The sequence below is a fragment of the Neovison vison genome, chromosome 11 (assembly GCF_020171115.1).
Source record: "Neovison vison isolate M4711 chromosome 11, ASM_NN_V1, whole genome shotgun sequence".
Classification (NCBI taxonomy): Eukaryota; Metazoa; Chordata; class Mammalia; order Carnivora; family Mustelidae; genus Neogale; species Neogale vison.
The window spans coordinates 101,049,670-101,065,588 of NC_058101.1; the positions used below are offsets into that span (position 1 = coordinate 101,049,670).

The window sequence follows — 15,919 nt, forward strand, 5'->3', positions numbered from 1 at the left end:
CTAATTCAGACTAATTATGGGGAAGACATGTCTGAACTAGTTAATTAGTGAATATTCAAAATTAATTCTATTTTATTCCTCTTAAATTCACAAGTTACTTATTTTTTGTGGTGTTTGTAAATAGAGATTTTCTTGGGACTGCTGTAATTAGTAGATGAGTTTAAAATCAGATATGTATTTTGCATGTATATAATTTTGTTGAGTTTACTATCTTTTTGGGGGGAGGGGGCATAGAATTTATAAAAAACAATTTTTCTAATCAGTTAAACTGCCTGAGTCTTGTTTACATTACTTGATTTGCTTAGCAACCACTTTTGGGGGGTAGAAGGGAGAAAAAAATTCAAGTTTAACCAAAAAAATAAATTGAATCTTTAAAAGTATTATTGATATGTAATTTTAGACTTCCAAATTCAATAATAAAATTTGTTTTTAAACTAATATAAGACATACAAAATGTCAAAATATATAAAATGTTAACAATTTAAAGTGTTCTTATAAGCCATATTTCATATTAAACTCAAGATAAGAAATTCCCTTTTATCAGTTAAGACTTTCTCTAGACACTAGAGAACATGAAGATGAACTGAGTACTGCTAAAGCATAATGTATGGCTTGTTTGATTGACAAAGCTGTAAGACATGAAAAAAATACTGTAACATAATCCTTAAAGATGTACAACTATAGTATTATAGATTCTATAAACTAAGGGGTATCAGTACAGCAAATTTATATTTATTGGGTTACTTAAAAATTTTACCTTCAAATTGTAATATTTATTCATTCCTTTGTTCATTGAACAGTTGAGTGCCTTTTTATTGCCAGACATATGTAATGAATAAAAAGAGCTTATAAAATATTTATAACTTTTGCTCCAGTAACTCCTGGTTGAATATAACCTGAGGGGATAATCCAAAATGGAATATAAATATGTGCATACAGAAATTCATGTCATATGAAATAATAGTGATCAACCTAAATCTCCAAGGGACAGTGATTAAATAACTGATTATCTCTTGATGGGATTTTCATGTACTTGAGTATTTAACATGGAAAAGTTCTGAAGATGAATGAGGACAGCAGATGAGTTCCGTTATCCAGGTTTAGAGGTGATTCTTGGGTTATGCTGATGTCCAGTTACTGCTATTGTCTGACTTGTTCTATGGGAGAGGAGACAGGACCTGGGTGTTCCTATTAACCATTGACCTTGTGGTTACTTCGCAGTCAAATAAGGTGCCGGTGGTGCAGCCATCGCATGCGGTCCATCCTCTCACCCCCCTCATCACGTACAGCGACGAGCACTTTTCTCCAGGATCACACCCCTCACACCTCCCATCAGATGTCAACTCCAAACAAGGTGAGAGACCCTGCCTTCCTAGGCCTTTCTCAGAAAGTGAGGAGCCACATCTCATTAGGCCAGTGCCTTTACAGGTGTCTTTGCTCTGTGTCACTGTGTGGATCAAAGCATCTTTGTAGGAGATGAGTAATTAACTTGATAGGAATTTTTTATAGCCCACAAGAATTTGTTGTTGCTTCTCTTATTTTTCAGGATTTTAAAAAAGAAGAAGAAAAACATAAAAGGATTATTTTCAAAGTTACAGCTTTCAAAATCTAGGATCTACAGTATAAGCCAATGTGTTACACAGATAATACACTAAAAATTCAATCCTCAGTGCCCCCTACAGTCTTCAGTTATTGCATGTACGAAGTGTGGATGGTAGTGTTTGAAAAATGTTAGAAAAGGGACAAAACAGGAGATTTTTACTTCAAATGTTATTTTTTTAAGTCTTCTGTGATTTCATTTCAGTCCTTTTGTTTTATCCTCTTTTTTCTTTCTTTTTTTTTTTTTAACCATCACCAACTTAGATAGAATAATGAAGTACAAAACCATCTCTGTTTAAAGTCAAAGTAACATGATTCCCATTTTACTTCTCTTCATTATTACCCAGGTCTGCTTCTGTATCATTTACAGAAGAACATAAAGCAGAAGAGGTCTGAATAATCAAAATGCCTGGTTTCTCTAACCTGATGGGTATAAGTATGCATTGGTTGTAGGACTCAGTGCTCTGGTTCTCCAAGCCTTCTGGCTCAGTCTGCTTAGAGCACACTTTGAGGATGAATTTGTTCACAGGATGGCCGTTATTCTCTCCATTTACATACACACTTGGACCTCAACAGGATCTTTAGAAGTTCGAAATAAAAGATCCTATAGAACCATGTGAAGGCAGAGAATGTAAAGGTGTAAAATCTGTCATCACCAGCATTTGCCCCTTTTGTCCAGACCAATCATTGATCCACAGTGGTCAATAAAATTTTTAAGTGTAAAAAAAGAGTGGAGTTCAGAGGCTAAGTGTTTTTTCCACTGCTGTGAGCTGTATAGCGTTCATTTTTCCACTGCGTTAAATCTGTATTGTGTTCATTTCCATCCATTGTTAAAACAGCTTATTTGAGGGACGCCTGGGTGGCTCAGTTGGTTAAGCAGCTGCCTTCGGCTCAGGTCATGATCCCGGCGTCCTGGGATCGAGTCCCACATCGGGCTCCTTGCTCAGCGGGGACCCTGCTTCTCCCTCAGCCCCTGCCTGCCATTCTGTCTGCCTGTGCTCGTGCTCTCTCCCTCTCTCTCTCTGATATATTAAAAAACAAACAAACAAACAAACAAAAACAAAAAAAACCACCAGCTTATTTGAGGACTTAGTTATTGTTGGACTCTGGCTTGAGTGAAGCTATGTACTCTTACCTAGGGAAGGTAGAATCACCTATACAGATGTGTCTGGGTTGGCTTTTTTGTTTTTATTTATTTTTTAAAAGATTTTATTTATTTATAACAGATAGCAAGAGAGGGAGAGAGAGAACACAAGCACAGAGTAACTGGAGAGGGAGAAGCAGCCTCCCTGCTGAGCAGGGAGCCCAATATGGGGCTTGATCCCAGAACACTGGGATCATGACCCGAGCCCAGGGCAGACATTCAACAACTGAACCACCCAGGTGGCTCCAGGTTTGCCTCTGTTTTACTCCTCATTTCCAGTCTTACTCTACTTTCCTTTTATCGAGGACCTCCAAAGAATAAGAAACATCCAAGACAGATGGAGGACATATGGTGAGAAAGGGAACTAAGATAAGATATTTTAGGAAGAAGGTAGAGTTTAAGAGGGAAGATCATGACCTTCGTCATGGTGATTTCAAGTGGCTTATAGATACCTGGAGGGAGAAAAGGAGTAAGATAATTTATAGGTCACCATCCCAGAGCAGTATCTGAGCTGGAGATTCATATCTGGGAACCTTAAAGCTGTAGATAACAGTTAAATATAGATGTAAAAGCCTCAAACAAGCTACTAGCAAAAAGAATTTAAGAATTTTTTTACTTGTTTTTAAATTACTTATTTAATAATTGCATAGTGCTTACTATGTCCTAGGCCCTGTTTTAAGCACTTTGGAAACAAACTTATTTAAAACAATAACACATGATGGTTCAGTAGTTCTTTCTTTCAAGAATTCTAGGACGGTTCTATTTTTAAAAAAGACTAGTTTTTGACTAGCTACCAATTAACGTTTATTATTTTCTCTTCTCTTTCCATCTCTTCTGCTGCCCTACCTTGTTTTGCTTTACTAATTGTAATTTATATCATTACTTCTCAAAAAAAATTTTTTTAAATTTTTAAACTCTCTAGAACTAGAGAAAGAACAAGTGGGCATGATTAGAAAATTGCATATTCTTTGAAGTTCTTATTTTGGCCTAAAAATTTGTGTGATTTTTGCATTCTAATCCATGCACTGTATTTGCTTTAATATAAAGTCCTGTTTTTAATTACTTTTTTTGTAAACAAAGACCTCACAGACCTTGTCACCATTTATCTCTGGGGATATGTAAACTTTGCTTTGAAAAGAACTAATTTGCTTGATTTGGGGTTTGTATCATTACACTTGGTCATATTCATCACCAAAAAAAATAAGTAAAAAGCTCATTGGGTCTCTTGCTTTTTCTCTCTCTCTGCCAGCCTTTTTAGTTATATCATGTAGCTAAACTAGTTAGAATGTAGAGGTACTGAGGTCAGAGTTACTAATTTCAAAGTTCCTAGGAGGCTGGTTAGTTTTATTTAAAAGAAAAAAGTAGTATCATGCGCATACGCTAATGGTAGGTAGAACTATTGAGTAAATATAAATTGTTTGTCAGCAGAACTCATTCTCACTTGTAGGAAAATAACTAGGTTAATTTCACAATAGGAGCACATTCATTTTTTACCTTCCTCCCAGTATGTTGGTGTGAGGTATGTGTGCAGGTGTAGGAAAAGGAAAGGAAGCTGATGCCAGTCATTTTCTTCTCATTATGTCCAGTAAAAATGTTAAAAAGAAAGATTTGGGGAAATTCTGGGTTTCTGTGCCTGTTTATATCTTTGTATTACCCACTGTATCCTTATAGATAACCACAGATACTCACATAACACTATTCTTTGTTACATGTATTCATGCTTTATTCCTCACAACCACCCCTATTCCATTTTTATCCTGATTTTAAAGAACCTTAACACCTAAGTAGCTTCCTCAAAGATATGTAGCTTGTGCATGGCAGAACTGATAGATCCATACAAGTCCAATTCCAGAATCATTTCATCCATAATTATCAAAGTGACTTATAAAAAATTAAAAACTGTTAATGCTCTGCAGTGTCTAGCCTCTCATACATAGTAAGTATTCAATAAATACTAGTGAAATGAGTGACGTGAGATGTGTTTCAATAGCATAGCAGTTGGTGGAGAGGCACACACTTGTAGGATCGTAACGTAACAACAGGCCAAATAAAAAACACAGATCCATTCTCTGCTCATATAATGACCTAAGCCACATCACGTACTTAGATATCCATGAAGGGTATACATGCAAAATGGCTGGTGATAATGACCCAGAATGAAGAACAGGTCTGTTTAAACACTTTTAATTTGCTCATTCATTTGTTCAGTCATTCAGAAGTATTTATTGAGGGCCTCCTCTGGAGACAACCATAATTTGACACCTAGATTGGTAGAACATAGACTCTTTTTTTCCAAGCAGTATATAAGCTCACACAGGAAATCATTTGCCCAAACTAACATAAAACAAAATGAAGAACATCTTAAGTACCATGTTGAAAGTACAAATGAAACATTGTAGATTCAGACAAAGAAGAAGTTTTTCTCAGAGCTATACACATTAGAGGGGCATATTTGAAATGTGAGTAGAAATTTATTTAGTAGAAGCCATCAAACTAAATACCATCATAGAACTAGAATCTAGCAGGTGCTAGAAAGCAAATGTAGTTTCCTTTTTCCTCCTTTGAGCAGTAAACCCAAATCCAACCAGCTGGTACTGTGTTTGGTTGCAGTCCTCCTACCCAGAATCACTGCTGCAGGGCTCTAGGCTTACCTAGAACATGGATGAGAGTGGAGAGCAAGATTTTAGGCTTGTCTGCGTAGATAATGTGCTTGTAAGTTACTTGTCTGTGTCCCAGTGCTAAAATTCCAGGAAAATACACATTTTCTATATACCGGCACAGGATGCCCAAGTAATCAGTAATCATTCCAGACCTTGGTTTTCCTATTTGCAAAAGAAAAAGAGTAAAGTAGACAATTCTGATAGTCTGTGACCTGTAGTCATGATTTTCAAGCTCAATATTCCACAAAGTTTCCAAAGTTCTTCTGAGTTAGTCTGATTTTTTATTTTTTATTTATTTTTATTTTTTAACTGAGCAGTTCCCCTGCAGACCCTGAGTTTGGGGAGGTTTCTGAATCTCAAAGATAGGGGAGGCAGCAGGTTGGCCCAGTGATGCTGTTTGTCAAGAATCATCATTCTTGTAGGTTCCCTTAGATTCAGCCCTACTGCCCAAACCTCCCCAGACCCAAGGCAAAAAAAGTCCTAGAATATGAAATTTGGAGTCCACTGTGCCCCCAAAGTAGTGATATTTCTAGCCAAAAAGGCAGGGGGGTGGCAGGGATTTGAAACAATCTTTTAAAGACAGCAAAACATGAGATAATCTCATGTAAACTCTCTATTGAGGGATTAAAAACCTTCTTCCTATCTACTTCCTCTAAGAGTTGAGTAATAGTTGGTCCTAACTTCAGAGTTGAATTAACACCAACTTTGAAGGGCATACTAATTAAGTCATTCCCATAGGTTCAAGACCTTTAATATCTAATAAGACCCAAATAAAACCCATAGGCATTTTAAACAGTAAAAAAGCAGAATAACTAAAGAACATCTTTCATATGCTCCCCTGATTCCACATATTGGTCAGTATACAGCCACTGAATGCATATTCTGGATGTTAAACCTGGAAATGCGTGCTCATATATGGAGTTGGCCTTTTAAGGCCAGATTAGCAATATAAAGAAACTTTTGTGGCTTTTTTCTAATCAGAATCAGTTTTCCCCAAATACACTGAATCTAAGTTTTTATATTTTGCATTTTTATGCATGTGCCCCTTCTTTTCTGTACCCAAGGTAAAATATAAACAAAGAGATGCCATTTGGGAGTAGGATTAGGTATAATCTTTAGGTGGTTTTTGCAGTTATAGGGCAATGTGCCCCAGGGAGTGTGAGCTCAAGAAACAATTTGGTGGCATGCTCATTTTCTGTGGAATACAACTAATCCAGAACAGCTTGACCTTGGAGCCCAGAGGACTCAACTTGATGAAGAGCTTAGTTGGAGCTGAAGTGGCAGAGACCAAATGAATCATATCAAGTGTGACCATTATGGGGCTGAAGATGATTCCTAATTAATCTTTGATCCTCTGAGGTATCACATTTCCCAAATCTATGTGTCCATAAGGGAGCCAATGAAAATATGAAAGTGGCAATTTACCTAATCCTTGGGCACCATGTCAGCCATCTACTCATGAAGGCTGTCATTTTCCATTCTATACAAAAACTACTGTCTACCATTTTCTTAACCCAAGTGGAATAATGAAGGCAAACTAAGTAATTTAAAAATCTTCCTATGGTTACTGTTTTACTAGCAGCATATTTACTCTTTAAGGAGTTCCTCAAGATGTCCTGTTTTAGGACCTATTTTTTCAGATTTTGAGATCTTGAGAAAGGCTAACAAACTGACCGCAGTTAAATGCATCCTATAAGCAGTGTTTCATGCTAGACCTTAAGAATTTATGGTATAAAGCATTTTATTGCTTCTCTTTTATTCTTGTAGTCTGATGTCCTGTGAATCTGAAAACTCTTCTTCTCTATATTGTTCTTTTGAACAGGCATGTCCAGACATCCTCCAGCTCCTGAGATCCCTACCTTTTACCCCCTGTCTCCAGGTGGTGTTGGACAGATTACCCCACCTCTTGGCTGGTAAGATCCTTCCTGCAGCCTTCAATCAGTCATTTGAGCATGTGCTCTTCTTTCCATTCATGGAAATTAGCTTTATGAATGATAACATTTGTGGAGTTGAAGAAATTTCACATCAACAAGCAAGGTGCTAGCTTTATTTAATTTCAATTTGAAGGATTAAAAAATATATAGACTTTGAAATGGATTGAATCCCTTTGCTAATATGTGTAGAAAATGACTGTAGCATTTACTTTGAGCCTTATAGTCTTACGGGTTCAATTTGTGGCTTTGGGCATTTGCTATGCCTATACACAGGGCTCAGTGTGGTTCTTTTTGTTTACTTTTTTATGAACAACTTATTTTTGAAACAAACTTAGACACACTGGATATCAGTCTTTGCTTATATAATGAGCAAGTGAGGGAAATGGCAACTCAAAATTCAAAAATACAAAAGCCTCTTTTGGATGTTAATAAAGTAAGCACCAGTTTGAGTTCGGACAAGTGAAAAACTGATGTTTGGGCTTCCTTTCTTCAGAATCCAGACACTCATTATTTTGTTGTTTATATTTAGAAAAATTCTTACTGATGTTTTCAAAATTATTTAAATTATAAAGTTAAAGGAAAGGAAATGTATTTTTGGAAGAAAGACTTTTACATAGTGCAGCCTATTTTTCTCGTATTATTGTTAGCACACAGCTTACGCCCATCCCACTCCCATTTCTTCTCCATCCCTCCCTCTCCACTGCTCACTCCATGGAAACACTGCTTCAACTTTAGCAGAGGAACCCTCTCTTTTCTTTATCTGACCTTCCATCCTCAAAGTCCCCTATCACTCCCCCAGTCCTTACCTTGACATCCTTATGTTATCTCTTCTTCAGCAAGAAGGGGTCATCCTGTCTTGGAAATTCCAGCTGTCTGTCTGTCTGTCTCTCTCTCTCTCGCACTAAATCTCCCAGTCAGCTGTTTGAATTTAATTGATTATGCATACACTTTCAAACCTACATCAATTATTCTGTCTGAACTTAACGACTTAGGGACAGTAATCCTGTGTTGAGTGGCAGCTGGAAATAAAGACTGTGTAAATGAGAAATGTAAGATGTAGGGAAAAACAGAGATGGGATTCTCAGAGTGGAGAGGGAATAATTCCAATGAATTGGTCTTTTATTTCTTGACTATAGAATAGGTATATGAAGGGGTGGGGGAGTGCAGTGTTTTTAATATTTGTTCATTTAAAAAAATAAAATAAAATATTTGTTCATTTAAAAAAATAAAATAAAATATTTGTTCATTTTTATGTAAATTTCCCCCCTCTTTCCTTCCCTGAAGTTCTCAAAGATTTCTGAAAGGAGTATTTCACCATTCTCATGGTTCTGTTATATTCAGTAAACGTGTTATATGTCTTATTTTGTTCAAAGCGTTAGTGGGATCGGGAGAGAGGAAGGGGTAAAAAGGTAATTCATGGACTGGTTTGCTTTTCAAGTTGAGGGTGGGAAATTTTCTTCAAGGTAAATGGTGCTTTGGTTGGGTGGAGGGTAAGAAGGGAAGCTTCGGATAACTGAAGAAATGCTGTGCTCTGTAATTACCCCCATGGGGTTCTTTTCGAATACCTCCCTCTTCTCCCCTCATCAAACTCTTATTGCTGGTTGGTAACTCATGTTTTGTCATTGATGGGTTCCTTTCTTCTGTGACCTCAGGCAAGGTCAGCCTGTATATCCCATCACGGGTGGATTCAGGCAACCCTACCCATCCTCACTGTCAGTCGACACTTCCATGTCCAGGTAGGTGGAGGTGGAAACTGGGCACCCCAGGACAAGTTGCTCCTCTTGCGCTTGCATTTCGTGCGCCTCTGCTTGCCTCTCGGTTGGCTAGGAGGGTGCATACCTCAGCCCCGCATCTGTCTGTGCAGTGTGCCTGGCTCCCACACTAGGTGTCGCAGAGATTCCTGGGTAGGAGCCAAACGCTGCACCCCCAGCACCAGCCACACCCCTGGGGAGACAACGCAGCAACACCTGGGAAACTGTGCATCTGAAAGAACTCACTGCCACCTGACTGTGGGATGTGAAATGACCTGAAAGCAGACATTCTAAGAAGAGCTTCTTTGATTCAAAATATGCTGGGAGTGGGGTAGCAGGGAGGAGAAAGACTGGTCTGGTCTGAGTTCTGTAATTTGCTTTCTTTGAGGAAAGTTGTAACCATTTAATGCGACAGTGTCCGAAAATGCCCAGATAGTCAAGAACCTTCCTGGACCAAGGCTGTCCGAAGAGAAAGAACGGTGCTTACTGGCTGTCAGGCCATGCGGGGTGTGTGTCCTAGTGTGTGAATCAGGCCCTGTGTGGACATGTTGTAGTTCAAGCGAAGCTCTGTGAGGTCTGCCATGCCACACTGCTCTGTGTACTGCTTTGCTTCTGGAAAGGATGGCGTCTGTGCTCGATGTACACACACATTCGTTGTGCATCATCTGTTTGTCCCATGTGGCTTGTTCAGGGGAGCTAGCATCATTGTGCTGGAAGTTGAACTACTGGGCTAGTAATTGGTTGGGAATCTTCACTTTTGATTATTTGGTATGAAATTCACAATTTCTGTGGTGAATTTCAGCTTTTTAAAAAATCATTATTTGCTCAGCAAATTGCAAATGTAGCTGGTTGGAGGAGATAAAATTAATATCCTTCCCCCCAAATGTATTTTCACACCTTTTAACGTTGCGAGAACTCTCTGGTGACAGGATTTTCCCCCATGCGAAGAACAGCATCATGTGTCTTTGTAAATGGTACACGTAGCAGAGCATCACTGCTTAATCAAAATATTTGTATTTTTCCCATGTCTCCTTAATGTTTAAAAATTTGTTTCTGATCCAAGCAGAGTTCCTTCTTTGCTTCCCAGATGCAGAGATTAATCGTGCTACTGCGATAAAAGACATGAGAACACTGTTCTTGTTGAATTAGATATTCACCTTAAAACAGTTGGAAAAGCCGGGCGCCTAGTTGGCCCAGTTGGTAGAGCATGGAGAGCTTGATCTCAGGGTCTCGAGTTCTCAGGTCATTGTGTGTGGAGCCTGCAAATCAATCAGCCAATCCATTTGGAACACACAAATTTCTAAAGCTATTAAAATTTCTCCAAAGCATTAATTTTTATTTTTATTTTTATTTTTTTCTTGCATGGCAGTTGCCCTTCTTTGCGCTGTATGGTGGGGACAGTTTAAGATTTTTTTTAGTGCTCTACCAAGTGTACTTGGGAGAAAAGCCTTTAGCATGTGCAGTTTTTACCTGATGCTGAACTGTACCCTTCCCTTAATTTTATTATCCGTTTTTCATAAGACTAGATCTCTCAAATAGTACTTTCTTTCCGTATAGAAGATTATTTTAGAAGATGCTAATGGCAGCTTTATTAAATTAGGGACTGAAAATAAACTTCCTGTGCCTTATTTTCTCAGCTGTTCTCTCCAGATATCAATAAAGAAGCCAGCCATTTGAGAAGACTTAATTTGACAGTTTGCTTAGGCAGAGATATTTTAATGTGGTGTCCTCAGCTTTCATTTAAAAATCATTTAAAAAGCTAAATCTTAATAAAGTGTTGTTTCCAGCAATTACTGAAATTCTTCTTTGAAAACTGCTTTGCAAGAAAATTGACTCCTTTTTTTTTTTTTTTAAACCTATGCTCTAGAGTCCTCCCAGGAAAAATGTCTGATTCTGTTAGTTTGGGAAAAAATTCTGTTATACAAGGAACAAGTATAAATGTTTCCACTTGAATACAATACAGAGAGAAATTAATTATTGGCCCACTCTGATCCATAGTTATTTCTCTGATGTATAAAGGTGTGTTTTCACTTTCAGCCAATAGCAGTTAGTGGATTGTTTCAGAATTCTGCCTCCTTTTTGCTGCAACAGCCACTAGTACATATTTTCCTTTATTTCCTTCTTTCAGGTTTTCCCATCACATGATTCCTGGTCCTCCTGGTCCCCACACAACTGGCATCCCTCATCCAGCTATTGTAACACCTCAGGTCAAACAGGAGCACCCCCACACTGACAGCGACCTAATGCACGTGTGAGTACGCCTCTGGTTTCACCTGTGAGCGCCTGAACAGACTGAGGACTTAAACACAGCTTCTGCTTGCTGTTGTTGAACACTTCCTCCCTCTCTTTTATTACGAAAATCAGTGTGTCTCTGCCTTGATAATACCGCCCGTGAGGACTTCAAGCAGCTTGATTCTCACTGCACTGATTTTAAGATTAGAATGGAGCACAGACCTCAAAAAATCAAGGGACCCGCACCAAAACGGAACAATCTTCCAAGTGTGGGCATTGAATAATCTTGAGCTGTTTAGCAGTTCACTGCCAGGTTTTAATTGGGTTCTGATTGTTGCACCCGATGGTACCGGAGGGAAGTAGACAGGACGGCTCCTTGCATTTCCTTCTGAACATGCACTTAACCGTGCTCTAGGCTTCAAAAGCACAGAATTCAAGGGAAAGGGGCAGACCAAGCCCAGGATCCCCTATCAGGCCAGGCTTTTCTCAGGATGTTATACCAGGACTAAATTTCCTAAAGAGATCAGTAATTGAGTGCCTTAATCTAGGGTCTGTAGACGGGGGCGGGAGGATGGGGTCACAGGGGGCATCTGTGCAGAAAACCCCAGCACGTGCAGGCAAAGCCAACATGCACTTGCTTAGGGGAGAGTGTCTAAAGTTTCGTTAGGTTCTCAGAGGGACCCTTGAGGGAAGAAGCTCAGAACATCATTTCTGAAAGAGGAATAACCACCCATACTTTGTGTTCAGCTTTTCTTGAGGTGACCAAGGAGCACGGGCTCAGGCCCATTTGGCATCAAACACTTGCATAGTTATAGGTCAACTTTGTCAGACCAAAGGATCTTTGCTCCTCCTGAGTTGTTTTTCTAACCCGATGCTGTTCTGGGTGCTTGTAGAGCTCCTAGAGGATTATCCCTGGCCTGAGTTTTTGTCTGGTGACATGAGCAATGCTCTGCTTCTCTCCTCCCGTGCCCTCCTTCCCCTGTCTTTCCCTCCCCACCCCCTTACCATCCCAACCACCTTTTAGGAAGCCTCAGCATGAACAGAGAAAGGAACAGGAGCCAAAAAGACCTCACATTAAGAAGCCTCTGAATGCTTTTATGTTATACATGAAAGAAATGAGAGCGAATGTCGTCGCTGAGTGTACCTTAAAAGAAAGCGCAGCTATCAACCAGATTCTCGGCAGAAGGGTAAGTAGTAGGGTGGGATGTAAATGTTTATGGTGACCTTGGACTGTCTTGTTAAAGGTGGTCATAGAATGCATTTGTATAATCACAGCCACTTTGGGAAGTAATAGAAGATAGGATAATAATCTTTAGGAGGATTAAACGATAGAATGCATGGTTAACAGTTTAGATTGTACCTAGCACATAGAAAACCTCCTGTAAATGTTAACTGTTTTCCCTGTTATCTTTTATTGGGTGTCTTTATGTGCCACCTCTATCTAATGCTCTGGTAGGCATTAGATAATAACTGCTGAATAAAATAGATCGGGTCCTTGTCTTCATGGAGCTTAATGTCTTCTGAGAGGATACAGATGCTAGACAGATAATTACCTGGTGTATAATTAAAACTGTGAGAAATGCTGTGAATGTCAAGAGTAAGATTCTATGAGAAAGAATAATAGGGGGCTAGGGAAGTGCCCCTCTAGGAAGATGGTATTAAAGCTGAGACCTGTGTAAGGAGTAGAAATTAACCGCATGACTAGTGGTGGGAGGTGGGCCCTCCCCAGATGGAGTGACAGGTGTGTGCATTCATGTCTGAAGCAAGAAAGCACTTGGCCCACATAGGGAACTATAGGAAGGCCTTTTGCAGTACCAGCCACGCTTCTGGAAACACCCAGGCAAACACAGGGGGCCACCCCTCCCGAGACAGAAGTAGATCTGCTCTACTCAGAAGCTTTAAGAAAGAATTTATATGGGTCAGAGAAGTTCTTTATTCTAGAAGAATTGCTCTCTGGGTCTTAAAGTGTATATAGGTGCATGGTTTCTGCCTTGCCCCTTTTCTGTTCATTCCTTCTTTAACTCATGCCAAGATACTTTTCAGATCACCTGCTGTATAGCAGGCTCTAGGCTACAACCAGGACAGACACTCTTGAGATTTCTTTATCCATCCTCCAGCCCAGAGGCTATTAAGTCTTTCCAGGTGCTTTTCTTGGGATAGAAATGGTTTTAAAATATCGGGTATCTGAGGAGTGGTGGAAAAAATTGGAGTCTTTCTAATATTACATTATAATTTTAGAAATGCTTCATTTTAATTGTTGATGCTCTTCATATGTGTGTGATAGTTACTTCAGTTATGAACTCATATATTTGTTTTTGCAACCTCTCAAGGAATTCATGATTCGTTAATGAACATTTAGGCGAGGAAGGCCTAACAGCCTTTGTAAAACTTAGATGATCGTGTTTTAGCTGTTGTTGTGGTTAATTTTTACCATGTTTGATACAAACCTAATAAATTTCAGCATTCATAATGGAAGACATGCAGGAGATTACCAGGCCATGTGAACAGATGGGGGGCAGCAAGCTTTCTTGTATTATCGATTCCTGTTGGATAGAATAAAAATGCAGTTATTTCCAATCTGCAGGACACCAGGGTTTCAGGGGTAGGGTGTGGTGGCAGATTATAGCTCTCTAGGTGCCCCATGTCCAATACTCTCCCTCCCTGTGGATTCTTAAACACGTAATAACAATAATTACAGTGATTTCCCAAGCCAGAGCATAGCAGATAAATGATTCCCATCATCTTTGAGGAACTTCACCTTAAAAGCTTAAAGGCTGATGACCATTCCCCCTGACCCTTTAAAGAAACCGGAGGGAAAGAAGGGTTGATGTTCTTTTTTCAGTTTATATAAAACTCTTAGCTTTTTTCCATTTTTGAGTTAAAGGTCCCCTGACCCTCCAGTGGGAATTATTTTCTTGCTCAAGAGAGTAAGTAGGGATATAATACAGAGGTATGCTTCCTATTTTTAATGCACGTTTCCAACAATTGCTACTTTCTCAGCTCCCATAACGATCCCCAGATCAGAACGTGTGTCCTAAAAGATGGTTCTCATTTGGGATCTCTCTCTGTCTTTGATTTGGACACCTGTTTCTATTTATAGGTCTCTGAGATCTTTGATTAAGATCAGGTTTTCTATCCTTTTCATAACTCCCCTCTGGCAGGGTAGTCCTTGCTAGTTCTTTAAAGATCCTGCTTTAAAATCATGAAGTTTTACACTGGCATAATTAGAATTTTTAAAATTAGAACTTAAATTCATTCTGGAACATTTTTAATTTTTGATTTTATTCATCTGTACTGTATCTCTAAAAAGAAATGTTCAGTCACATAAATTTAAGTTTTCTTCTTCGTGTTTGTAAATAATAATAGCACAAATCTTATTTTAAAAGAAGCCTTTTCAGAACTTCAGGCTGTTAAGCAAAGTCTATTTGTTGCAAATTTATTGTCAGATTTTTTTTTGACTCTATACATTTTCCAAATTTAAATTGGTATTTTCTCAACTTGGGAAATGCTGACAATGATATCAGATTTTTTTTTTCAATAATTCAGTTTTTTCACAAGCAAAAGAAAGATAAGTGTTTTTAGCCAATTGTGTTTCAGAAATTCCTATAAAGAAAGACCATCTCTCTAATTTGTACTAGACTTTTTGTTTTCATTTATAAGGCTTTAATACCGTTGTTTTACCTACTGTTTTACTCTGGTAAATGATCTTTTATTTGTGGGAAGATTTTGGGCATTAGAAATATCAGGGAACTGAGAGCAATTGAAAATTCAAGTAAATAGTTTGTGGCCTGTTTTTTCTTTTTTCTCCTTGCATTTGCTCAGTTTTGTTAGCTGGAATCGTTTTGTCAACCTAAATGTCCCGTTTTAAGTAAAAAATAACCGGTATTTGGGTAAAAGACCTAATCTCTATCTATATTTTGAGAGATATGTTTTATAAAACTTAATCCAGGTTTTCTCAGCAAGTTACAAAGCTGCCAGAAACTATGTAAAATTATACCAATGTATGCTGCATTAGTTTAAGAGAGCTCTGACCTGTCAAATGAATAAACAAATTTACAAAAGTTATAATTTTACTTTTTATTTCTTTTTGTCTTGTCTCTCCATTTGGTAACATTTTGCCTCTTGCCAATCACGTTTAGCTCCAGAACTGTATAAATATTAATGATCAGTCTTTTCTTAGAAACAAAACAAAACCCCAAACAGACAATCAAAGTGGATCTTTTCCACGGTGTGCAGTTTGTTTTCCGCCCTGTAGGTCTCTAGTACGGGGTCAGTGTTCCAAATTTAGGAAGGCCTGGGCTTGGCAGAAGCCTGGTTTAAACTCGAAGTTCCGCCCCACACATGCTTCCTTCTTATGCTTGATTTCACTAATTGTGTTCACCCTGCCGGTACAAAGAACTCTGTCTCAGGTAACTTATTTGGGGTTTTTTTTTTCCTGCCACCTCCCCAGTGTCCCTCACCCCTCCCCCACCATTTTTTAAAGGAAAAGCAAATTACCTGATTTGCCCTCGGGTTCGGACCCAAGTCCTGCTGTGTGTGTCCTGCTTCTTAACTACTTGACTCTGAACTTCTAAAGCGATCGAAAAAGAAGCCATCTGT

The 15,919-nt window shown here is 38.6% G+C and overlaps 1 protein-coding gene across 7 annotated transcripts in view; it reads left to right on the top strand.

Moving 5' to 3' along the window:
* The window catches only part of LEF1 (lymphoid enhancer binding factor 1), a 120,283-nt gene that overhangs the window by 82,461 nt on the left and 21,903 nt on the right, over positions 1-15,919 (top strand). For 5 of the 7 annotated variants that reach the window (XM_044224300.1, XM_044224301.1, XM_044224302.1 and 2 more), the window contains exons 4-8: positions 1,222-1,354; positions 7,226-7,316; positions 8,990-9,073; positions 11,217-11,339; positions 12,345-12,507. In XM_044224300.1, the coding sequence (XP_044080235.1) occupies positions 1,222-1,354; positions 7,226-7,316; positions 8,990-9,073; positions 11,217-11,339; positions 12,345-12,507 (594 nt within the window). The remainder of the gene's footprint in view (positions 1-1,221; positions 1,355-7,225; positions 7,317-8,989; positions 9,074-11,216; positions 11,340-12,344; positions 12,508-15,919) is intronic. The other 2 variants (XM_044224303.1, XM_044224304.1) reach the window with 1 other exon arrangement.